Genomic DNA, 26,567 nt, shown 5'->3' with positions numbered 1-26,567 from the left:
TTGGGCATATCACCACTTTGCCTATAACTCTCCAAGCTCTTCCCATAACCCTCAGAATGAAATCCAAAGTCCTGGGTCTATAAGGCTCCTATTTCTCCTTTTTTTATTGAGACAGAGTCTCGCTCTGTTACCCAGGCTATGGAGTGCAGTAGTATGATCTCGGCTCACTGCAACCTCTGCCTCCTGGGTTCATGTGATTCTCCTGCCTCAGCCTTCCCAGTAGCTGGGATTACAGGCCTGTACCACCACGCCCGGCTCATTTTTGTATCTTTAGTAGAGGCAAAGTTTCACCATGTTGACCAGGTTGGTCTCAAACTCCTGACCTCAAGTGATCCACCTGCCTCAGCCTCCCAAAGTGCTGGGATTACAGGCGTGAGCCACCGCATCTGGTCGCTTACTTCCCTCTCTGACCTGGTTTCCTGCCACTATGCACATTTCTAGTTTTTGCACATGTTTAACACACTCCCATCCAATGGCCTTTACATGTTTTTTTTTTTGTGTGTGTGTTTTTTTTCCTTTAGTTGAAATGGCCACTCCTCAGATCTTCATATGGCTGGCTCCTTGTCATTCAGGTAAGAGCTTAAACGTCACTTCCTCAGAAAGTTCTTCTTTAACCACCTACTCTAAGATGGACCTCCAGTCACTCTTTATTACACCACATTAATTTTCTTCACACAAATGATTTCTTTGGGAAACCGTCTTTTTTATGTATTTTTACTTATTGTCTGACTCTTCCACTGCAATGCAAGGCCCATGTCTTTCTTTCTGTTGTACCCAGTATCAACTCTCCAGTACCTAAAATGGTTATGATATCTAGCCACTTAGGAGCTGCATAAACATCTACTGAATATATAAATAAATATTTGTTGAGTATTTAATCAAATGAGATTATAATTGTGAAAATTTTTTAAAATAAATTTTTCTATAGGTTTTTAAATTTTCTGCTTCTATTTAATCACAACCATCCTGAAAACAAAACTGGTAAGTGAAAATAATAACAACAGTAAGACATTATTACAAAGAGTTACTTTTGATATACCGAGCACTGTGCTTACCAATTTATTATATTTAACCTTCGCAACAACCTTAACTTAGAGACTACAATTAGCTCCACTTATAAATGAAGAAGAAACAAGATTTTGAAAGTTAACATATTCAACATGGCAAAGAAATGGCAAAGTTGGGACTTCTAAGCTGCGCTCTTGACTACCCTATTATACATCTCCACATGGATATAAATTGATCTACTTTTCTAGGGTGAATTCAACTTTTCAATTTCTTTTTTTTTTTTTTTTTTTTTTTTTGAGACGGAGTCTCCCTCTGTCGCCCAGGCTGGAGTGCAGTGGCCGGATCTCAGCTCACTGCAAGCTCCGCCTCCCAGGTTTACGCCATTCTCTCGCCTCAGCCTCCCAAGTAGCTGGGACTACAGGCGCCCGCCATCTCGCCCGGCTAATTTTTTTGTATTTTTTTAGTAGAGACGGGGTTTCACCATGTTAGCCAGGATGGTCTCGATCTCCTGACCTCGTGATCCGCCCATCTCGGCCTCCCAAAGTGCTGGGATTACAGGCTTGAGCCACCGCGCCCGGCAACTTTTCAATTTCTATACCATTTGGCAAACACCATTCTATATTACTGTTTTCAAAAGAATACTACAAGTAACTAAGATAAATTACTCTTAATTTTTAACTTACTCTAACTTTAAACGCTAATACAACAAAGTTCCTATATCAAAATGATTTCTTACATCAGGCATCAATTTGTTGTTGCTTTACAATTAAAAGTATATTCCAATGCAGTGTACATCTGAAAGACTTCTACATTTCTACAGAATAAAGTAAATGCCATCTACAACATTATGCTTTATTAATAATGTTTCCAGAGTAGTAAGGCTAGAGCCACAACTGTAGCAGCACCTGTATAGATTATAAATGTCACTGACACACATGTTTATGGTTTGCAGTTACTTAAGAGGACAAAAGTGTGCTTAATTTAGGAAGTTGCTAAAGACCCCTATGTAGGGAGAAGGCTAGTACCAAATTGTTGTTAAGGCCTCTAGATGGCACTCTCCTGTTTTCCTTTGGTCTCCACACACCATTTAGTGTGTAAGATGACCAAAGCTGAATGGTGTTCAGTTAAAGGCTTGCTTTAAAACAGCCTTTTTTCCAAGGCAATTTCCTTAAAAGCAAACAACAATAACAACAACAAAACACACACAAAAAAAACCAAACCAAAAACACTACCATAATAATTCCTAATTAGAAGATACATCTAGTTCAATTTCAGGATCTTGAAACCTCTATTTGGTCATCCTTAACCATTATTTGGCCTCAGATGCCTTGAAAATTCTCCAAAGAAAAAATAATCTGCACAAGATTTTATACACAAAACCTTGCATGTAACTTTAGACTACTCAAGGACGTTCTAAGAAGCTTGCACAGATCCCCCACACCCCAGATGTCTACAGGTCCCAGATTAAGAATCAAAAGAATTCTTAGTTACAGTGTCAAGGGCAAGAGCTTTTTAATCTTGACTATCCTACATAATATCGAATGTGTCAAGGAACAGAAATCTAACATTTTTCATATGTGGCACAGATGGAAAATATGACAAAATGCAGAAAACTAGAGTATCATCATCAACTCATATTTCCTAAGTGTCATGTAGTTCATGAAATTAAATTCAGATGAGATTTGAAGACAGCATTCTACATAAAATATGGAAACTGGGTGAAAACGAGGGTAACAGATGCTCTCAAACCTAAGAACACAATCACCCACAGGACATTCAATTTACAAGCGTGGAAAGATGGAGCCCTCAAGTCAAACAAAACATCAACTTTTCCAGATGCCAAGAAGTACTCTATTTTATTGTCTAAAAGGGCACTATTGGCCAGGCATGGTGGCTCACGTCTGTAATCCCAGCACTTTGGGAAGCTGAGGTGGGCAGATTGCTCGAGGCCAGGAGTTCGAGACCAGCCTGGCCAACATGGCAAAACCCTGTCTCTACTAAAAACACAAAAATTAGCTGGGGGTGGTGGTGCACGCCTGTAATCCCAGCTACTCGGGAGGCTGAGGCACGAGAATTGCTTGAACCCAGGAGGCAGAGGTTGCAGTAAACTAAGATTGCACCACTGCACTCCAGCTTGGGTGACAGAGCAAGATTCTGTCTCAAAAATAAAAAATAAGGCTGGGTGCGGTGGCTCAAGTCTGTAATCTCAGCACTTTGGGAGGCCGACGCGGGCGGATCGCGAGGTCAGGATATCGAGACCATCCTGGCTGACACAGTGAAACCCCGTCTCTACTAAAAATACAAAACTTAGCCAGGCATAGTGGCAGGCGCCTGTAGTCCCAGCTACTCGGGTGGCTGAGGCAGGAGAATGGCGTGAACCCAGGAGGTGCAGCTTGCAGTGAGCCGAGATCGCATCACTGCACTCCAGCCTGGGCGACAGAGGGAGACTCCGTCTCTAAAAATGATAATAATAATGAAATAAATAAATAAATAAAAGGGCCCCATTATTTGCTCCCTCCCAAAAGGCAGGGACTCTGAGGCTAAATGAAACCGAACCACTTTGGGCAATGCAAGAATACGCTCCTCTGCTTGTGTGTGCCAGAGAAGCAGCTTCCCTTCAGAGTTGCTTTCATCTGCTCCATGCAAGACGCCAAGCAGTCTCCGCAGTGAGAGTCGCTGTGGGCCCATGAAACCTGATCTGCCAACAGAACGTTAACTAGAGGATGTTCAGCACAGGCCTTGCCCTGCTGCGCTGCCAGGCATTTGGATGACTTTGTGGAGAGAGAGCTGCTGCACGGGCAGGGTCCTAAAATGGGAATTAAGTTGACATTGCCAGTGTGAGTCCATATCTGTGAAAGCAACATTTTGTTTTCTTTTTTTTTTTCTATCCTTGATAATAAACAAATTTCTCTAATTGATTACAACAAACCAAAACAATTCTTGGGAGATAAATCTTCTCCATAAGCCCTGTGGATCTGATTGAAAATATTAATGTCGGCCGGGCGCGGTGGCTCACGCCTGTAATCCCAGCACTTTGGGAGGCCGAGGCAGGTGGATCACAAGGTCAGGAGATCGAGACCATCCTGGCTAACACGGTGAAATCCCGTCTCTACTAAAAATACAAAAAAATCAGCCGGGCACGGTGGTGGGCGCCTGTAGTCCCAGCTACTCCGGAGGCTGAGGCAGGAGAATGGTGTGAACCTGGGAGGAGCTTGCAGTGAGCCGAGATCCGGCCACTGCACTCCAGCCTGGGCGACAGAGCGAGACTCCCTCTCAAAAAAAAAAAAAAAAGAAAATATTAATGTCCCTTTGGCACACTGAGACAGCAAAAATGAGAGAAAGATACATAGAAAAGAGTAAAAAAATAGGGAAGAAGAGAATGAAAGACTAACAGAGCAATTCATTCAACAATATTATTTAATAATTACTAACATTTATTGACCATTTACATGATAGGCAAAGTGCTAAACCCTTTAAGTTAATGTAAGCATCTACTTCACAAACCAACCCAATACTATTATCTCTATTTTATAGAAAAAGGAATTTAAAATCAGAGAAGTTGAGAAATTTGATCAGATAATAAGGGGCCAAAGAGGATACAAATTCTGGTCAGTCTTACTCCCAGGAGCTCTTAACCTACATGGTACCTAAAATAAGCACATTATTGGTATTCTGGGTTATGAAAACAAACCAAAACAATTCTCTCCTCTGACATATCAAATGCCATGTCATCTCCACAGGTTCCATCATGACAGAATCACCCACAAGCTAGGTCAGTACAAAATGGGCCCGGCAAATTGATGGTCCAAAGACCAAGAACTAGCTGGAAAACAGCTTTAAGAGGAGATGGCAAGTTGGATGGATTGACGAGGCAGGGACATGAGAGCACTAAGCGGGGAGGGTTGTCCTATTCATAATTTTGCTGGTGAGGATTAAATACACTGTGGTAGAGCACTTATTTCTATAGTCTGGTTGTCAAGGTGATGAAGACTATGATGGAAGGCTTGAAACAGCAGGCTTCCCCAGTCAAGGATCAAAGATAAGAGGAGACAGGTAAAAATTTAGGAAACCAGATCATCAGACTTTTCAGGCTGGTCCTATGAAGGAGAGAAAACCAATTGTCCCTGAAACCCTGCAAGTGACACCAAAAAACAGAACATGGCAAAACAATCCTTTCCAGCTCTGTGGTGAGCAATGGCATAGAAGAAACTGAGTCATGGATTCTTTCTGACCACATAAAGCTGCTTTGAGCTGCTGGAAACAGAAGACATCTGTGTACCAGAAGGCACAGGAAGGCTTCTCTGCAAGCAACAAAGTACATGCTTCTTACAGGTGCTCAGAAGAAGGGGATGATCTAGTTTCTTATGTACTCGGTCCTGTCAGTGGTAGGTGTGTTCAAAGGCAATTCCAAAGCACCCAGCTCAAGAGTTCTGTATTTTCAATAATTTAAACAAACTTCTTAAAAATGTTTTACTTCTCAGTAATGAATTACTTCTGGCACAATTCTGACTTCAAAGAGGGTTCTATTTTTTCTAAATTTCAAAATCTAAAAAGGAAACAAAAATAAATTGGCGATTAAATCTCTGAAACACGTTTCTATGGCAAATGAATTACTTGACAAAAACCTTTCAAAAGTTCAATGACACTAAAGTCTTAAAGTTTTCAGAACAAGGATGCTATGCAATACACTGCCTCATGCTGTTATCCAGCTCAGTTACCAGCCCTGGGGGAGAAGTGATGCTATTATAGCAAACAGACAAGACCAACGGATGGCCTGCAGGAGCAACCTCAGGATGGAGCCACATGGCTCTGATAAAAGTCTATCCCCGTATTTTAGATGTTCTGGATTTAACAAATGTTTGTCTCACAGCATTTCTTTAATGCTGCCTGCCTTTTCCTAAAAGAAAAACTGCACACAAAACACGCTGTTTTTCCTCATGAAAAGAAAAAAAAGTCTGTTATGATGTCCTGAACTTGTTATAACATGGACAGAACAGTGTGACTATCTTGTAGTGCTATAATCCCTGCAGAAATAATTAAAAAGTAAATCAATAAGAAACCAGGGGTGTTTTTTGCCAAGATACCTTCTTTCGATAAGAAGCCAGCCAGAGTTAGGAATCCTCACTCTGCTTGTGGACTAAGCCCTAAAAATGATGTTTTATTAATATGCTCAAGAAACTGCCAGCTGAGGTCAAACCTATTTATTTAATACAGTCACCATTTAAAAATCTAAACGAAGAGACAAATGTTCCTCAAAATAAGACATTTGGGCCTCGCACAGTGGCTCACACCTGTAATCTCAGCACTCTGGGAGCCCGAGACAGGCAGATCACTTGAGATAAGGAGTTCACAACCAGCCTGGCCAACGTGGTGAAACCCAGTCTCTACTAAAAATACAAAAATTAGCCAGGCATGGTGGCATGTGCCTGTAATCCCAACTACTTGGGAGGCTGAGGCAGGAGAATCACTTGAACCTGGGAGGCAGAGGTTGCAGTGAGCCGAGATCATGCCACTGCACTCCAGCCTGGGTGACAGTGCAAGACTCTGTCTCAAAAAAAAAAAAATTATGACATTTGTATGTATAAATAACATACACTAAATGTGCTAACCTATAGATACATGCAGAGATTGTATAAATGTTAACTATAATAATACAAAATACACGGATTTTGTTGTTGCACTGAAATTTTGTCACTTTGGATACTGCTAGATCAATGGTGTTATAAGGATTGGAATGCTTTTATTCTGTACATTAAATTTTGACACATTACTGCTATAATAGAAATAAACATTTCTAAATACCAAGTTAAAGTACTGGTTATTTATTTTTAATTTACTTTGAGATGCAGTCTCATTCTGTTAGCCAGGCTGGGTGCAGCAGTGCAATCATAGCTCACTGTAGCCTTGAACTCCTGGGCTCAAGTGATCCTCCTGCCTCAGCTTCTCCAGTAGCTGAGACTACAGGCACATACCACCACATCTGGCCTCTTTTTTTTTTTTTTTTTTTTTTTTCTGAGATGGAGTCTCGCTCTGTCACCCAGGCTGGAGCGCAGTGGCGCGATCTCAGCTCACTGCAACCTCCACCTCCTGGGTTCAAATCAGCCTCAGCCTCCTCAGTTGCTGGGACTACAGATGCCTGCCACCACGCCCAGCTAATTTTTTGTATTTTTAGTAGAGATGGGGTTTCACTGTGTTAGCCAGGATGGTCTTGATCTCCTGATCTCATGATCTGCCTGTCTCGGCCTCCCAAAGTGACATCTGACTATTTTTTTTTATTTTTTAGAGACAGGGTCTTGCTGTGTTGCCCTGGCTGGCCACCTTGATCTCCTGGCCTCAAACAATCTTCCAATCTCAGCCTCCTGAGTTGCTGGGATTATAGATGCATGCCACCATCCCCGACAAGGATGTAGTCAATGCCATAGTTTTACACAAAGAAAATACACAACCTTGGAACTTAATCTATGACAGTATTGACTGTAGTAAGATCTGACTCATAAAAAATAAGCATTGAGATGAGCTTCTCTTGACACAATGACACTAGGAAAAAACTGTCATGTTTTGAAACATTTATTTTCAGTTGCTCTGGGGAAGAAAAATGGAAGTCCCACACTTCAGTAAAATTTCAAAAAACAATATTCCAACAGTAAGATATCAAAAAAGAAGGTGAAGAATTACCCATTTAACTATAAATTCTAACCCTAGTGGTTTCTGCAAATTATTGTAATCAGAATATCCTGGAATAGAAATAAAGTTCTTTTTATCTCTAAATTCTGTAAGACACTTTCAGTGACTGAACATAGAGGCCATAGGGAGATGGCTTGGAACAATTTCACAAATAGAGATGAAGCCCACAAGAAAAGTTTCTTTAGGAATCAGTAAACATGCACTGAGAGGCTTTTCTCTTCAGTTTTAACAAGTTTATCAACCCGAGACAGACCACAAAGAAAAAGTTTTGACCCATATATATCCATTTATTAGAAAAATAACACCTATTTCTTGAACTTCCTTACTTTCAATCAGTTTTTCTAGGTGGGCATGATGCTGCCAGAATTAAAATTCAGAAATCAGGAAATCCTGGCCTAAAGGGTAGGGATGCCAACATTTAGCTCTAGCCCAACCTTGAAAAGACCCTGGGTTGCTATACTGCTTTACAGGAGGCTGTCCATTTTGTGGTTTACATTCTAGTATCTTTTGACTCCTAGTATCAATCACTATAGTATAAGAAAATTCTGCCTCTGGTTCCAATACAGAGTTCCTGCTACTCTTTTTTCAATAAGTAATCCAGATGTAGACAAATATATCCATTCTACAACTCTCTTAATTCTTGGAGTAACTTACTATGTATTTATTGTGAATGAAAATACAAATACGCATGGTTAGATGGTCTCTGAAGCCAGACTGCGTGGGTTCAAATCTCAGCTCTGCCACTTACTAGATGTGTGCCTTGGGCATGTTACTTAACCTTATCATGCCTCAGTTTTCTTATTTATCAAATAACCTCTCATACAGTTTACCTCATAAAACAGCTTACCTCAGACAGTTGTTTTGAACATTAAATAAGATAATGCAACAGTGCCTGGTATATAGAAAGTGGTCAATAAATGTTGACTCGTATCCATATCTCTGAAGTCCTTCCACTTAGAATGTCCTTCTTTTATTTTTCTATTTAGGGTTGCCATAAGCCAGGAGACAGCTGGTTTGAAAAGGCTAATAATAAATAGGGCAGTACCAATATTTATCTACTGGTTTTTAGTTATGTGAGGTCATGGGAATGAACATGGCTGGCCTGTTTCACTCTGAAGTAGTTCTGACCTCTTTTCTGACATCAGTTGTGATTTCTACATTCACTGACATGAAAGCACTACACAGATTTTTCTCTCTGGCAGTGTAGTATGTCTCAAAATGTATGAGAAAACTGCTTTGAGGACCCTGAGCCCCTCAGTATATGGAAACTCGTGGGTGAGCCAATTTAATCCCTTGCCCCATTGGTTCTAAACAAAGTGCTTTTAGCCAAGCAAGATGCTGTGTGGTTCTTGATGAGTAAGCCAATCAGTTGTTTGCTTCTAAGTAGAAGCTTTTTGGCAGTAGCTGCAGGGTACATTCTCCATCAGAAGCATTATGTAAGCCTGGGTCTTGCGTTCCCAGTGATAAAATGCTCATGCAGTATTACAATTAATTAAGTCACAATGAAGTCTAATCAATAAAGACTCAAAAATATTGTCCACAAGAGATCTCTATGCCCTCACTAACGCTGCAGTTTTTTAACTGTAAATTAATTTTCCTTCAGTTAAATAAACGATCTTAGTATGTCTGCTAGCAGGTGGTACAACAGGGGAATAGGGTAAACTCGGCTTTAAGTATGTTAAAAAATATATATTGAATGAATCCGGTCCTCACAAAATTTTAGTTATTTGCATCCACCCGGTGGAAGGGGAGGTCAGAGGAAACATTTGCCAACACATGAAGCCAGACCAGGTTTCACCTTCCACAACAGCTCAAGAAAACAGCAAGTTTCAACTTTTAATCCTTCTATAATTTAGACTCAGGGTTTTATCAAACTGTTCTTTGGGATGCTCTGAGAAGTGTAATCCAAAAACACTGGCCTGGATCAAACTTATTTTACTTGAGGCCTAGAAAGCAAACTCTACAGTACATCAAAACACCTTTTACACCTAAAAGTTATTTGACTTGGTCACCTTCACAATAACTCGTATAATAAAACTACATAAAACCATGGCTGGGCGTGATGGCTCACGCCTGTGATCCCAGCATTTTGGGAGGCAGGGCCAGGCGGATTGCTTGAACCTAGGAGTTCAAGACGAGCCTGGGCAACACGATGAAATTCTTGTCTCTACATTAAAAAAAAAAAAAAAAGTATATAAAACCAAGCGGTTTGATGAATAAATAATTTAGATCATGTTAATAGTATAATACAAGAGTCTGGGCAGGGCACGGTGGCTCACGTCTGTAATCCCGGCACTCTGGGAAGCCGAAGTGGGCAGATCACTTGAGGCCAGGCGTTCAAGACAAACCTGGCCAACATGACAAGACCCCATCGCCACTAAAAATACAAAAATTAGCCGGGTGTGGTGGCACGCACCTGTAGTCCCAGCTACCTGGGAGGCTGAGGCAAGAGAATCACTTGAACCCAGGAGGCAGAAGTTGCAGTAAGCTGAGGTCGCACCACTGCACTCCAGCCTGGGCAACAAAATCTGTCTCAAAGAAAACAAAACAAAACAAAAACCAAGAGTCTGATATAAGATTCCATAGTTAAGTAGTGATTATTCAGTTTTTCATTCAAAAACACTTACTGAATGCCTATGCCCCACCAGGGGCTGTTAGGTTTTATGGACGATATTAATGTGTAAAGCACAGCTCTGATAATCAAGAGGCTTACATTCTAGTGGGGAGAGGAGGAAGACACATACATAATTATAAAAACTAGGTGGTATAAAATCAACCCAGCCTCAAATAAATCCTCTTTTAAATGTATACCACTGTCATTCCAACTTGAAAATATATGTCTTTAGTACATCTCAGGATGCCTATGAAAGGAAACTTGTATCAAACAAACAAGACCAGGCATAGAAATATCCACTAATTGTGAGGATACTTCATTCCACACATTACTGACAATAGAGAGCAGCTTTAGAATTCTTGAGCTAACTATATCCATTTGCAGAGCATGGCCTCCCACCCACACAGCTGTATGTAGCTACTCTGGAATTCAACTTGGCTAGAAGAAGCTGAATGGTAGAGCCTTTGCCCTCGGGTCTTCCAAGTGGTCATTTAGAACACTATACCAGCTCTGCTGGAGTTTCTAGATCCTTCAGGAACAAAAACAGATAAACTCAGCTCAAGCTTATGACAACAGCTGAGAAAAGGAAGGATCTTGTGCTTAAGGACTTCCCTCAACCACACTATCTCCTGTAATACAGCAACAGCAGCTGGGCTGACGGGCTGAAAAGCAGCCAGTACTTGCCTCCATCAGAAGACTATGCTCCAGATCTACCGAGATACAACTGTGCCCAGAAACAGGAGGAGTAAGCAGAAAAAGGACTAAGGGACAGACTCGAAACTTCTTTCACCTGACATTGTCTGGTACTTGAAGGTTGTCTAAGCTAAGAAAAGCCTAAACAACCGATGAATTCATTTTCTGCTATGCCTTATCCTTTTGAAGTATTTTCTGATGGGCCTTGGGATTTAGGCCTATGACATTCGGCAAAGACAAGCACATGTATGTTACCAAGGGCCAGAGAGATCATATTGGTCATATAGAAAGTATCTACTCATTTCCTACACTGGTTGTTTCTCATTCTCTGTACTAATCTTACAAAAACTTTTATTCCTACTTAGGGAATTATTTAACTGGGATTAAAGGGTGACTACGTTTAGGATAATCCTATTGGTTTTCTCTGAGTCTTGAAGCTTTGAGGTTAACTTACATCATATTACAAATAATAGTTCTAGGCAGGTAGACTGTTAGTTTATTTCTAAGCACTAACAGACAGTGTGGCTGACAGCATGCTTAGCTGTTTTCTAGGACCCCCTATCTGAAGCCGGCTCTGGGAAGGGTTCAGTAAGAATCTCTCGCCATGGTGTGAGGTGGTGGGGGTGGAGGATAGAAGAGATCCACGTTGCTCACAGGAAACACTGTGGACATTGGAAAAGTAAAGGAAGTGGTTTGTTTATCTTGCTCTTTTTGCAACAGTATGGTGTAGTAAAACAAACACTGAATTTGAATACTGACTTAGTTACTTATTACCTGTGTGGTTTTGGCAAGTTAACTCATTTCTCTAAACTTCAGCTTCCAAAACTTCATCAGCAAGATGATAAAATATGTGCTATTACCTATTCTAAGATATAGTTATGTAACTCAAATTAGATTAAGTAAAAGAAAATAATTTAGGCTGCATATGCTGGCTTCTGCCCATAATCCCAACACTTTGGGAGGCCAAGGTGGGAGGACTGCTTGAGGCCAAGAGTTCAAGACCAGACTGGGCAATGTAGTGAGCCTCATCTCCACAAAAAATCTTTTAAAAAATCAGCTTGGCATGGTGGCACAGGCCTGTAGTCCTAGCTGCTTTGGAGCCTGAGGTAGGAGGATTGTTTGAACCCAGGAGTTTGAGGCTGCAGTGAGCTATGGTCACACCACTAGGCTCTAGTTTGGGTGACAGAGTAAGACCCTGTCACTACAAATATAAAAATTGAAAAATTGAAATATTTTTTAAAAAGATACTGGCTGGGTGCAGTGGCTCACACCGGTAATCCCAGAACTTTGGGAGGCCGAGGTGGGCGGTCTTCTTGAGTCCAGGAGTTCAAGACCAGCCTGGGCAACATAATAAGACCCTATCTCTACAAAAAAACTACAAAAATTAGCTGGGCGTGGTGTCGTGTGCCTGTAGTCGAAGCTACTCAGGAGGCTGAGGTGGGAGGATGGCTTGGGCCCGGGAGGCAGAGTGAGCCTTGGCCCTGCAGTCAGCCAAGATCACGCCACTGCACTCCAGCCTGGGTGACAGAGTGAGATACTGTCTCAAAAAATAAAACCATTAAAAAAAGAAATTATTTTATAAACTCAAAAGCCCTAAACAAATGTAATTTCTTGATATTACTACTGATATTATGATTTGGATAAGACTACTCTCTAGAGGAGGTTTTGGAGTCAGCATTCTAACAACCCTATGCATTAATTCATTCAACAAATATTTACTGAGTGCCTACTAGAACTCAGGCGCCGTCCAAAGCCCTGGGAACACAGCAGTAAACAAAAACCAAATGCTTATTATGGTCAAGTGGTGATGGGAGGTAAGGAGACAATAAAGTAATGTGAGGTAGTGCTAAGTGCTATGAAGAAAAAGCAGAATTACAGAAAGAGAATGATAAATAAGGGTAGCCAGAATAGACCTCTCTGAGGGGCCCTGTGACTCCTCTCTGAGGGGAATGTATGTGTTTGGCAAGTCTGAGAAACAGCAAGGAAGGCCCTGTGACTGGAGCTCGGAACCGGAGGTGAACAGTAATAGGAAATGAGACCAAAGAAGGGGCAATGACAGCTGTGCCTTCTAGGTCATAATAATAATGACTCCTTGAATTTTATTCTAAATGTAAATGAATGCCACTGGGGGTAGGGTGGTTCTGATTCAGATTTAATATTTACTAAGTCCTACTACACACCAGATCCTATGGTAGGTTATTGACAGTTGTGAAAAAGACATGTTTCGTCTGTACTTTCACTAAGTTCAGTCTGGTGTAAAAGACATACAATGAAAGAAGTAATTACAATATAAAGCTTGGTAAGCACCATGATAAGAAAAAGTTTAGAGACATGAAGAGTGAATAGAAATTATCTAGATTCTTATTTCTATCCCATCTAATTTTTTTATTCTGAATTCTACAATATAGGAGTGGGTGGAGTGGGGTGGGATAAGGAAGATATATTCTTGGCAGTGGGACATGCTCCAGAAAAAGGAACTTGTTCATGGAACGAGAAGAAAATTAGGGTGACTGGCGGGAGAATGGGAACTGGGGCTGAAGAGCTAGGCAGGAGTCAGGTTAGAAAGGTATTTCTATGTCATTGTTTCTGAAACAGCAGACAGGAGATCAACTTAGTAAGTCAAAATCAGCATTTTTTTTTAACATGGAATAGAATAAAATATATTGGAATGCACTGTACATAGTAAGGTAAGTTTTGCTTTTTTTAAAAAAAATTGTTTGTTGGCTGGGCGCAGTGGCTCATGGAGGTCAAGGAGGGAGGATCGTTTAAGGCTAGGAATTCAAGACCAGCTTGGTCAACAAAGTGAGACTCCATCTCTATAAAAAATTTTTGGCTGGGCGCGGTGGCTCATGCCTGTAATCCCAGCACTTTGGGAGGCCAAGGCAGGCGGATCACAAGGTCAGAAGATCGAGATCATACTGGCTAACACGGTGAAACCCCATCTCTACTGAAAATACAAAAAAATTAGCCGGGCGTGGTGGCAGGCGCCTGTAGTCCCAGCTACTCGGGAAGCTGAGGCAGGAGAATGGCGTGAACCCGGGAGGCGGAGCTTGCAGTGAGCCGAGATCGGCCACTGTACTCCAGCCTGGGCGACAGAGTGAGACTCCGTCTCAAAAAAAAAACAAAACTCTTTTTAAATTAGACGGGCATGATGTTGCTTGCCTGTAGTCCCAGCTACTTGGGAGGCTGAGGTGGGAGGACTGCCTGAGCCCAGGAACTGCAGGTTGCAGCAAGCTATGATCACATCACTGCACTCCAGCCTGGGCAACAGAGCGAGACTCCATTTCAAAAAAAAAAAAAAAGTCTTTTGTTGTCAGCCAGGGTGGTATATGCCTCTAGTCCCAGCTACTTGGGAGACTGAGGCAGGAGGGTCACTTGAGTCCAGGAGTTCAAGTTCAGCCTGGATAAAATAGCAAGATCCCGTCTCTAAAATCAAGCAAACAAATCTTTTGTTCATTTGTGTCTATATATGTGTGTTCTGGGTCACAGTATAAAATGTACTTTTTTTTTTATCATAGCCAAAAATGTTTGTAAGTCAATGCTTTGCCACCTTATGGAGTAAACTTTACCTTAGAGGCAATGGTAAACCACTGAAAAGTTTCAGGCTAGAAAACGATATAATCAGATTTGTGTGTTTAAGTAAGAGAGAGAGAGAAAGAGAGAGTGTATGTGTATGTGTGTATGTGGTATGTTTTATTTATTTTTATGTTTGTGTTCTGGAAAGATTACTCATGTAGCAAAGTTGACAATGGGGTAGAGGGAATAAGACTGGAGCCAGGAATCCATATAATCGGCTACTGTTTAATTGAGGCAAGGGAAGATGATAGTATGGTCTTAGAGGTGGCTACAGGAATGGAGGGTTGAATTGACCGGATTTGGTAACTGATCAGCTGTGGCAATGGTGAGAGAGAAAGCATCGAGGCTTGTTTTGGCCTTGGTCAGACGGTGATGCTATTCACTAAGGCAACGAATACAGAACAGAGCAAATCTAGGGAGGGAGAAGTTAAGTTCATTTCTGAAGATGTCTCCATTGATCTGCCTTCAAGACATGAAAGTGAAGACAATGGTTAGCAAATACTTGAATATGTAGCCCTAGATCCAAGAGGAGAGGTCCAGGCCAAAAAGTTAATTGAGGACTGATCACCACAGTGATCAATGAAGCTATGGCAGTAAATAGGAGGGCTCCTGAAAGATCCTGTAAAGACGAAAAGATCTAAAGGATGAGCAGAGAAAAATACGTCTGGCAGAGAAGACCGAGAAGGTGCTCCCAGAGGACAGGAGGAGAACTGGAGAATACGGCGTCTCAGAAGCAACGAGAAAAAGTGTTTTAAAATGTAATGAGTGACTCAACAATAAGAAAATAAACAACCTGAATTTTAAAATGACCAAAAGACCTGAAGAGACACCTCAGCAAAGATATAGAGATGGTAAATAAGCATAAGAAAAGATGCTCATCCTCATACATCATTAGAGAATTATAAATTAAAATAACAATGAAACACCACTATATACCTATTAGAGTGGCCAAATCCAAAATGCTGGTACCACCAAATGCAGACAAGGATGTGGCGCAGAAGCTCTCTCACTGCTGGCAGGAACGCAAAATAGCACAGCCACTTTGGAAGACAGTTTGGCAGTTTCCTATAAAACTATCCACGCTCTTACCATATGATCCAGGAACTGTGCTCCATAGTATTTACCCAAATGAGTTAAAAATTTCTGTCCACACAAAAACCTGCACAAGGATGTTATAGTAGCTTTATTCATAATTGTTAAAATTTGGAAGCAACCAAGATGTCATCAGTAGGTGAAAGGATAAAGGGTGGTACCCACAGGCAATGAAATATTATTCAGTGCTAAAAAGAAACTGGCTCTCAAGTCATGAAGAGACATGGAGGAACCTTATTGCATATTACTATTTGAAAAACACCAATCTGAAAAGGCTACATGCTGTATGTTTCCATCCATATGACATTCTGGAAAAGGAAAAACTTGTGGAGACAGTGAAAGGATGAGTGGTTGCAGGGGGTTAGGGAGACATGGATAAACAGGCAGACAGAGCACAGAGGATTTGGGGAAGTGAAACAATTTTATATGATATTATAGTGGTGAAAACATGTCACTATACATTCGTCAAAACCCACAGAATGTGTAACACTGAGAGAAAACCCTAACGTAAGCTGTGGACTTTGGGTGGTAATCTGTCCATGCATGTTCATTGATTGTTAACAAATGTACCACTCTGGTGGGGCACATTTGATAATAACAGGGGCCGGCAGGGGAGGTAGGGAGAACAGCACAGAGGGTACATGGAAACTGTGTACCTTCCACTCAATATTGCTGTGAATCTAAAAGTGCTCTAAAATATAATTAAAGAGGCAGGGTGCAGTAGCTCACACCAGCAGTCCCAGCACTTTGGGAGATCAAGGCAGGCAGATCGCCTGACCTCAGGAGTTTGAGACCAGCCTGGACAACATGGCAAAACCCCATCTCTACCACACACACACACAAAAAATAAAATTAGGCGTAGTGGTGTGTGGTATGTGCCTGTAGCTCCAGCTACTTGGGAGGCTAAGGGAGGATCACTTGAGCCTGGGAGGTCAAGCTGCAGTGAGCCATGATCACACTACTGCACTCCAACCTGAGCAACAGAGCAAGACCCAGTCTCAAAAAAGGAAGGAAGGGAGGGAGGGAGGGAGGGAGGAAGGGAGAGAGGGAGGAAGGGAGGGAGGGAGGGAGGGAGGGAGGGAGGGAGGAAGGGAAGAAGGGAGGGAGGAAGGGAGGGAGGGAGGGAGGGAGGAAGGGAGACAGGGAGGAAGGGAGACAGGGAGGAAGGGGAGAGGTGAAGTGTTAATCACTGCTGGGCAGTGATTAAGAAAAAGACTAAGGATATGCAGTTGATCAATAAGGAGATCACTGGTGACCCTGGGCAGAGCAATACTGGATCACTTCTCTGCTTCCTTTTATAGTAAACTGGAAAGAGTGTGTCTACTGCCTTTGTCTATTTTCCTTCTATTCCTTTTTTGTTGCAACCACATGATTAAGCTTTTGCTCCTGTTCCTCTGCCAAAAGTGTACTTCAGAATCATTAATGATCTAGGAAGGCGAGGGTGTGGGGGGATAAAAAAGAAACAAAATCATTAATGATCTCCACATTTCTAAATGCAACATTCAGTTCTCGGTCCTCTTACCTGACTTGGCAGCAGCATTGACCCCCACAGCTCCTCACTCCCTCCTCCCTCCTCCCACCTCCCGGGAACAGTTTCTTCACTTGTCTCCTAGGACAGCAGGCCCTCTGGCTTACCTCACCAGCAACTCTTATGATCCCTCTTCACCTGCCTGTTCCCTAAATATCGGTATGTTCCAGAGTTTAATCCGTGGACCTCTTCTCTTCTCTGTAACCACTCTCTAAAAAGTGAGCTCATCTCATGGCTTTAACTATTATCTATACAATGGGGATTCCAAACATACATCCCCAACCCAGATCTCTCTCCTAAATGCAACTGCCTATTCAGTATCTCAACTCTGACGTCTAATGTGCACCTCAAACATGACATGTCTAAAACATCTCTCCAAAATGTAAGTATTATTCTCCAGTCATTCCCATCTCAGTTAGCAGTAAATCCATCCTTCCAGTTGCTCAGGACAGAAACTCTGGAGTCTTTCTTTCATATCAAATCTAACACTAAATGTTACTGGAGCCAAACTACCTGGTCAAATTCTACTTCAGTCACTTAGAAGCTGTGTTATCTTGGGAAAATTGCCTAATCTCTCCTGATAAACTGGCTTCAGTTTTATCACCAGTAAAATAGAGACAATAATCTTATGTATCTCATAGGTTGTTAAAATAATTGAGTTAATGCTTGCGAAGTGCTTTGAACAGTGGCTGCCACACATGGTATGTAGCATCTCTTGAATCTGATCACTTCTTACCATCTCCACCTTGACACCCCAGACTGGGAACCAGCCACCAACATCTCTCATCTGGACTACTGTAAAAGTCTCCTCCTAAATGGTGTCTCTCCTTCAGCCTTCATACCTTTGAGCCTACTGGCAACACAGCAGCCAAAGTGATCTTTTTTAAGCAAAAGTCACTGCAAAATTTTTCAGCTTTTTTGTATGTTTGAAATTTTTCATCATAAAATTTGGAAAAAACAAAAGTCAGATTACATCACTCCTGTCAAAACCCTCCAATCCTGTACACTTCAGTAAGAGGAAAATCTAAAGTCTTTATACTAACTAGGCCCTAAAATTAAGTTCCCTCTTACCTCTCTGACCTTATCTCTCTTCCTCATCTCTCATCGCTCCTTCCTTCCAGGCACGCAGGCCTCCTTCCCGTTCCTTCCCATGCAGCCATGCTCCCTCCCCTTGGCCTCTGCGCTGATCCCTCAACAGCTGGGGGGTGCTCTTCCCCGGACTGTACAGCATTCACCCTCACCTTTTTTCAGGCTTTGCTGAAAGGTCACTTCCTCCACCAACCACTATCCTAACTCCTTCTCTATTTTACTTTTCTCACAGCATTTAGCATCATCTTCTATACTATGAAGTTATCAGTTCGAAGGAGACAAGTTAAATCTACTCCAAGGTTCACCTCTTTGTTCTAAAATGCAATTACCATGGGCTTCTACTTTGTTGTCAACCCAGTAGACATATGTTCTTCCTTAAAATGAAAACAGATGATTAAGCAAAACTAATGGCTTTTTGCATTGTCTCTAAAATGTTCCCTTCTTATGTGCAAATAAATGGTGATAAAATACTGTTAATTCTGGGTATCTTGTATCTATTTTCAGTGTTAAATTTTTCCAAGACCTGCCTACCTTACTGCCCACTTATTAAATAAATTTTTTAAAATTTGAGTCTGAAGGACAAAGAGCACAGAAATAGGAAATGAAGCAGTGGCAAGACTAAGATGCAAAGCCTACTTTATCCTTGGCATTTAAAACCACATTGCAATGAGAACTCAGTAAGTGGAAATACCCTGGAAAAGGGTAGAAAGACAGAAGTGAAACAAAAACATTTACTGCATTACTGCTATGCCATGGGCCTACTGAGTCTTCACATACATTATCTCATTTAATCCTTACAGTAATAGCAGCCCTCACAAAACTCTCAGCCAATGTATAGATGAGGAAACTAAAGCTGAGACAGACTTAGGGCCCAGATCCAAACCCAGGCAGGGCTATCTGATGCCAAAACCTGTATGCTCTGTTTCTACAGAACCTTGCCTCCTGGAGGCATCAGGTCAGCAAGCTGGAGTTAAAAAAGATTGTAAGTGGGGCATTTATACTCCATCGCTAAATTCCTGGGATAACTCCTCAGTGGGTCTAACTTTCATGAACTCATTCATAGCTGGGTGCCAGCGACTCCCTTACCTGTGGACATAAAAAATGGGATGCGGAACTTTCCACTCAGCACGCGGGCCCGCAGATTCTGCAGTGTGCTTCCATCAAACGGCAGGGCACCGCACACAAGCACATAGAGGACAACTCCAAGGCTCTGCATCCCAAACAGACAGGATGTACAATTAATCGCATCAGGGGAAACAAACAAGACCACTGTAGTGTGCGTATGCAGATGATGGTGAGTCATGCATACGATTACGGAACAAGCTTCTTCTATCTTAGAACAGTTAACAATCTTCTTTGCTTCTAGGCATTGATTTGGGGTAACATCCGAATTTTTCTCAGTACTCATTCTCCAGGGATAAGGTAAGTGGTCACAGTAGAAAGAATCTCTGTTCTTGGCAAGGGCCACCATCCAAGCTGGCCCTTGGGGATGCAAAGGGGAAATTTGAAATCTGTGGCTCAGTCCACAAGGTAAGTATTGGCGAAAAGACTTTGCACAAGTAGGCAGGGCGCAGCGGCTCACGCCTATAATCCCAGCACTTTGGGAGGCCAAGGTGGGAGGATCACCTGAGGTCAGGAGTTTGAGACTAGCCTGGCCAACATGGTGAAACCCTGTCTCTACTAAAAATACAAAAATTAGCCAAGTGTGGTGGCGTGTGCCTGTGATCCCAGCTACTTGGGAGGCTGAGGCAGGAGAATCACTTGAACCTGGGAGGTCGAGGTTGCAGTGAGCCAAGATCGTGCTGCTGTTCTCCAGCCTGGATGACAGAGTGAGACTGTTCCACAAAAAAAAAAAAAAAAAAAAAAAAAAAAAAAAAAAAAAGACTTTGCACAGGAATTGGGACTTGAAAGAACAGGTGACCAGGATCTCAATTCATATGCATGATTATGCATCCTTCAGCATGTGAACAGCTGTCATCAACCAAGGGTAGCTAATGATGTGGGGTATAAGAGAAGGCAATTACTCACCCAGATGTCCACTTTGGGCCCATCATATTCTTTTCCTTCAAAGAGTTCAGGTGCAGCATAGGGAGGGCTGCCACACCAGGTCTTCAGCAGCTGCCCAGGAGTGAAGAGGTTACTGAAACCAAAATCTAGAAAGACAAATGGACATAATTCATATTAATTGTTAACCTTTTTATTGTAACTGAGCAAACACTAGTCTCTAGTTACTAAAGATTCCCAATCATTAAGTCTGAATATTAAATGCAAAAAGAGAACATTTAGAAACCACATAGCTAGACACTTAAAACAATAATAGTGAAACAGAGATACAGATGGGCTGATATACAAAGACAAACATGATCAGTTTATGTCAGCAGAAATAGTACTGCTCCCTTTGTAAACCTAGGCAGAATAAAGCAAGTGGTACTTGTTCCTTTAAGAATGCAAATGGGGCCGGGCGCGGTGGCTCACGCCTGTAACCCCATCACTTTGGGAGGCCGAGGTGGGCAGATCATGAGGTCAGGAGATCATCCTCATCAACATGGTGAAACCCCGTCTCTACTAAAATACAAAAAATGAGCCGGGCGTAGTGGTGTGCACCTGTAGTCCCAGCTACTCAGGAGGCTGAGGCAGGGGAATTGCTTGAACTCAGGAGGCAGAGGTTGCAGTGAGTTGAGATGGTGCCACTGCACTCCAGCCTGGCGACAGAGTGAGACTCTGTCTCAAAATAAATAAATAAATAAAAGAATGCAAATGAAACTGGATGATGTTAAGAACACATTAGAATCAGGAAACACATGTAAGCCTACTCAGCTGGACCCAGAATTTTTATGTTATTTTTACTTCTTACGACAAACACATCTATGACCATTTAAACATTAGACAAAGTGACATTATTATAATTAAGTAGTTTATTCAAAAGGAAGAATATGCAACTTATTTACAAACTGAAGCAAGAATGCTTACATTTTAATTTTAACTCTCCTTGTGCTTCAATTTCCTTCCCTTATTCTCTCTCTTCTACTGCTGTAAGAGGCAGCAGATGGGAGGTAGCAGGGATGAGTCTTTGGGAGCTACAGTAAGACAATGAGCAAGGATGGCCGGCCAAAGAATTGAGCTTTGGTGTAGAAATGCTTTTATGTATGTATGCATGTATGTATACCCATGTGACAGGCTAGAAATCCCTCACGCCCCAGGGACACCATGCTCCCTGCAATCCCAGCATCTGAAAATGTTAAGCACCCATCTACTCTCTGAAACTCGTCCCTCTCTTTTCTGGTTTTACTCCTGTTGACAACTCTCCCTTTGCTGTTTGCTTTCCTTCTTTCTACCTTCTACAGAAGGTGTTTTTCAGCAGGCTCTGCTGATTTTAACTGCCTCTCCTTGCTCTATGATTTCTCAGGGCTAACTCTTTTAATCTCACCCCTTCTACCAGCATTTGTTTGGGGATAATTCCCCAAATTTATATGTCTGGCCCTGGTACCACTCTTAAGTTCCTGGCATGAATCCCCAATACTTGCTTGGGAAGAAATACCTCAAACCCACTATTTTCCAGAGTCATGCCTGCGCTTTCAGTGCTTCTACCCTCATTAGTGACGTCGCCACCTGTGTTACTAGAAACACTGGAGTCGTCTTCAAGTCCTTTCTCCCTCTTGTTTCCCATCTCAAGCTGGTAATAAGCCTCTTACTGCTTCAACTCCATGTGTCTTGAATCCACCTCCTCTTTTCTATTTCCTCTTCTACCACTGCAGTTCATACTCTTACCATCCCTAGGTTCGAGTGATGCTACTGCTTACTTCCTGTCTATTTCATTTTCCCCTAAGCCATCCTTTCATGGCACAGAGTTACACAAACCAGATCCTGTTACCTCCTCGCTCAAAAACATGGGCTGGTTCCCTTCTGCTTACAGAACAGTCTTCATCTCAGCACTGTCATTTAAGGTCCTTCACAACCCAGCTCCATCCCATCTTTCCTATTTATCCCTGGCCATGCTAGTCACTAGACTATTCACATCCTGTGTTTACGTGCCTTCCATATGCTATTTCCTCTCTGTGCCATGCCTTTTCCTTTCTTTTCCATCTTTAATGTATCACTCATTTTCAAGGCCCAGTCAAATATGACTTCCTGTATGAAGGCTTAACTGATTTAAACCAGAAAACACCATGTCAATGGCCTCCTCCTCCTCTGTGCTTCCACAGCCTTTTGTTTATGCCTCTACATCCCATTAGTGCTCTGTCATATATATATATATATATATATATATTTTTTTTTTTTTTGAGATGGAGTTTCACTCTTGTTGCCCAGGCTGGAGTACAATGGCGCGATCTTGGCTCACCGCAACCTCCACCTCCCAGGTTCAAGCGATTCTCCTGCCTCAGCCTCCCAAGTAGCTGGGATTACAGGTATGTGCCACCACATCTGGCTAATTTTTGTATTTTTAGTAGAAACAGGGTTTCTCCATGTTGGTCAGGCTGGTCTCGAACTCCCAACCTCAGGTGATCCACCCACTCGGCCTCCCAAAGTGCTGGGATTACAGGTGTGAGCCACTGCGCCCGGCCTCTGCCTTATATTATACTTAATTGTATTGTGTGTTTATACCCTCCACTAATTAGTAAATCGAGGAGATATCGTTTTATTTATCCTAGTCACTACACAGTGGTTCTAATATATAGCAGAGACTCAAGAAAGGGTCACGAAATTAAACTGCAATAAAATCACTGGGCCAATCCTCTCATCACCTCCTGACTCCTGGAGGCTTCTCAAACTGACAATGGCAGCTGGCCAGCAACGAGAGCCTCTGCCTCCTAGCTGTCCCTCCCAAGGTTCTAAAATTAACTGAATGATCATAAGGGGTGTGGCAGTCAGGACCACAAATAGAATCATTATAGCTTCTTCTATGAGAAGATGAATACCCTCATTCATTTAATGGAAATAAATAATACTTCTTCTGTGAAGTCCTCCTGGATCCCCTACAAGAAATGTCCCCTATCTACTCTGTACTTTTCCTTTATTATTTGAATACATATATAATGTATTCTTCTAGCTCCTGAAAAACACTCTCTCTTGTAAAGATCCACCCTCTCTCTCTAGTTCCTTAAGGACACCTTATTCTTCTCTCTTTCGCAGTATCTAACAGTGTTTAACACAGTAGGCACTTAATGTTGACTATGAACAAAACTGCATTTAACGCTCTACAACTAACCTACAACTTTTGAAACACTGTAACTTTCACTTACAAATTAAAGTCGTACACACTGGTCACTGTTAAGATTTTTTCTTGGCAGAGTGGGGACAGGTTGCTAAAAATCCCAGCAACTGAGATTCAGCAAAGTTGATGTCTCTGGGAATTATCCAGAAAGAAGTTCCTTAAGTTTGCAAAAATAGAAGAAAAAAGATCCTTAGGTTTGCAAAAACCTTCACCAGGTCCTTTTCCATGATCAGCCTTCCTCTTCTCCACAGTGCAGAGGAGAAATGCGAATATTTCTGTTCTGCCTGATGGATTCTGGCACTGGAATGACTGGATAACAAATTCTAGAAGAATCATGGAGTTTTTTGTTTGTGTTTTCAATGGAGCATGCAACAGGCTAAGCAATGAATTTAAACCAGTAGAGTTTAAATTTTCCTATAAGCAGATAACATGTACAGATTTCTCATTTTGAACCACTAATGTTTAGTAACCTTTCTGGCATTTTATTTTGCCAGGGAGGTGAAGGCACAAACCTAATAGCGTGAGCTTGTTATTTTATCTATAAAACAGGAAACTGTTACAAAGAAAACAATATCAAAGGGAACCAGTTTCAGCAATGTCTGCAGGCTTAGACTGCTAATAGTTACAAGGATTTTATGAGAGAAATAAGTATATGAGAATGAATGATATATTAGGGCCAGACAACTAGAGAGGGCCACATCTGCAGAAGCACCTGCTTCCACTATGTTACATCCAAACAGCTGGCTTCAACAGCTAGACCCAATGAGCAAACGCAAGATTTCTGTAAGATTCAACAACAACCAAATACTACTGGCTTGCTCTCATCTCCTATTATGCACCAAACAAAATCCTCTAGTCTCAGAAACCTGTCGAGAGGGCTCCTATAGTCATTCCAAGTATTGTTACTCCCAACTCTAAGGTGTACATTCAAGCAAAATCTTGCTATTCCCTGCCTACAAGACACCTTTTACCCCCCAATTATGGGCAGATTCCTTTAGTTACTGAGCCTGCGGTATCCTAATTCTTTCTTTAAGGTACCAAACCTAACAGGATCTGATCCACTCTCCCTTTTCAATATACATATTATTATAAATTGACGGTTTCATTGAAAGCATATGGCTGTCTTCTCTTCCCTACCAGTGGCTGTTTACTAGTATTTCACATTAACCTTCACTACTGCTATGCATCTTGTAAGTTAAAATTCTGGCTAATTTGCTGCCCATTCAGCTATAACATAACTTATTTTCTGAACATTTAAATTATCCATGTGGGAAAGCCTCAAATTATTACCATGTACTAAATCTGGAAGTCATTTTGAAAATTCAGTGCCTTCCAATCAATACTTCTGGGACTGAATAACTGGGATGGGAGAATACCTCCTCTTCATTCTCTTAGTTGCTTACCTTTGGGGACATTTTGCTACACAGGAATGGAAGGAAAAAATACAGTTAAACTAGTCTATTTTAGGTTTTGTTGATAGTTTAGCAATGTACTAGGGGAATGCTGGGGTGTGTGGTAGGAAATGGAGGTGGGGAACAGATAGACATGGAATAGAATCACTAAGAGTTTTGCTGTTTTTAGTTATCTACATGTATAAACGACTGGAAAAAAACTGAAAGATCATCCAAGTTGGAGGAAAAAAATTCTCATAACAAAAATTCAAGCAATGAGTAAAAAAGAATGAGGAAGAATTCTCACTGGCTTAAGTCAGAAATGCCAAAGAAAAAGGTAAAGAAAAACTTTTTTTTTTTTGAGATGGAGTCTTACTCTGTTTCCCAGGCGGGAGTGCAGTGGCACAATCAGAGCTCACTAAAGCCTGTACCTCCTGGGCTCAAGCCATCTTCCTGCCTCAGCCTCCTAAATAGCTGGGACTATGGGCAAACACCACCATGCCTAGCTATTTTTAAAAAATGTTTGTAGTGATGGGGGTCTTGCTATGTTGTCCAGGCTGGTCTCAAATTCCTGGGCTCAAGCGATCCTCCCGCCTAGGCCTTCCTAAGCGTCGGGATTACAAGCAACAGCCACTGCACCAAGCCAAGAAAAGCTTTAGAGCTTAAGTTTGATCTGAACTTGAACCTAGAAAACCATTTCCATTTAATAGGCTTGTTCATCTTATTTTGGCTCTGGAGCTGCTCTAATTCACAATGCCTTTCATCATTTACTAAAGCTTCTTATTCTTAATGTCTCTTTTATAAGTCTCTAAATAAGTTCCTCCATTTCCTTTACTCTATGTAACATGTATTTATGGAACCCTTCCAATAAGTATAGCAATGTGTTAGTTCTTTTAACAAACCAAAGGCATAAAAGATAGTTCTAGGGAAAGGCTCAAAGGAAGCAGAACTTGGTTGAATGGCCAGGATCTGGAGAGGCAATGAAGGAAGGTGGAAAGGGTGCTCTGAATGGCAGTCAGGAGGGAGCACGGCAAGGGCAGAACACTTAGAATAAACTTGCTAAGTTCAAGTGACAAGCAAGACACTGCCCTGGGTACAATAAAGGGTTTGTAGGGGCATATGGCAAGAAATAAAGAGTGCACAGTAGCATCAGGCCAGATAAAATACAGCTTCAAATGACAGAATGAAGACCTTGGGCTTCATCCTGTGAACCGTTACTATTTTTTCTTTCCTTCTCTTTTCCCCCATATTTAAAAATTTTATTAAACTTCAGATACAAAAAATGTGATTATGAATTTATTATAACCTTTGGCTCATGACACTCTCCATGCTCCACTCATTTACTGCTTGTATTTAAATTGTTTTTTCCCTACAGCCTTGAGATAAGGAATATGAAATATATTACTTCATATTCTTAATGTCTCTTTTATAAGTCTCTCATAAAATATTCTCTTACAAAATGTTCTTTCTTTTTAATTTTTAAATTTTAAAATATAGAATAAAATAGAGACAGGGTCTCGCTATGTTGCCCAGGCTGGTCTTGAACTCCTGAGCTCAAATGATCCTCCCACCTCAGCCTCCCAAAGTGCTGGGATTGCAGGCATGAGCCACTGCACCTGGCCATAACGTATTTCTTATATTTCATATTCCATACAATTCACCCATTTAAAGTGTAATGCT

The 26,567-nt window shown here is 41.6% G+C and overlaps 1 protein-coding gene across 1 annotated transcript in view; it reads right to left on the bottom strand.

Annotated features, from left to right (window-relative positions):
* The window catches only part of LOC104668901 (serine/threonine-protein kinase SIK3), a 55,275-nt gene extending 34,842 nt beyond the window's left edge, over positions 1–20,433 (bottom strand). The window contains 2 exon segments of the mRNA XM_030917417.1: positions 19,371–19,494; positions 20,313–20,433. Of these exon segments, the coding sequence (XP_030773277.1) occupies positions 19,371–19,380 (10 nt within the window). The 5' untranslated portion in view covers positions 19,381–19,494; positions 20,313–20,433.
* Between the last annotated feature and the right edge of the window lie 6,134 nt (positions 20,434–26,567).

The sequence above is a fragment of the Rhinopithecus roxellana genome, chromosome 15, assembly GCF_007565055.1.
Source record: "Rhinopithecus roxellana isolate Shanxi Qingling chromosome 15, ASM756505v1, whole genome shotgun sequence".
In the NCBI taxonomy this organism is placed as follows: domain Eukaryota; kingdom Metazoa; phylum Chordata; class Mammalia; order Primates; family Cercopithecidae; genus Rhinopithecus; species Rhinopithecus roxellana.
Note: the sequence above shows the minus strand (reverse complement) of the source record. Positions and strands in the feature narration are given on the sequence as shown.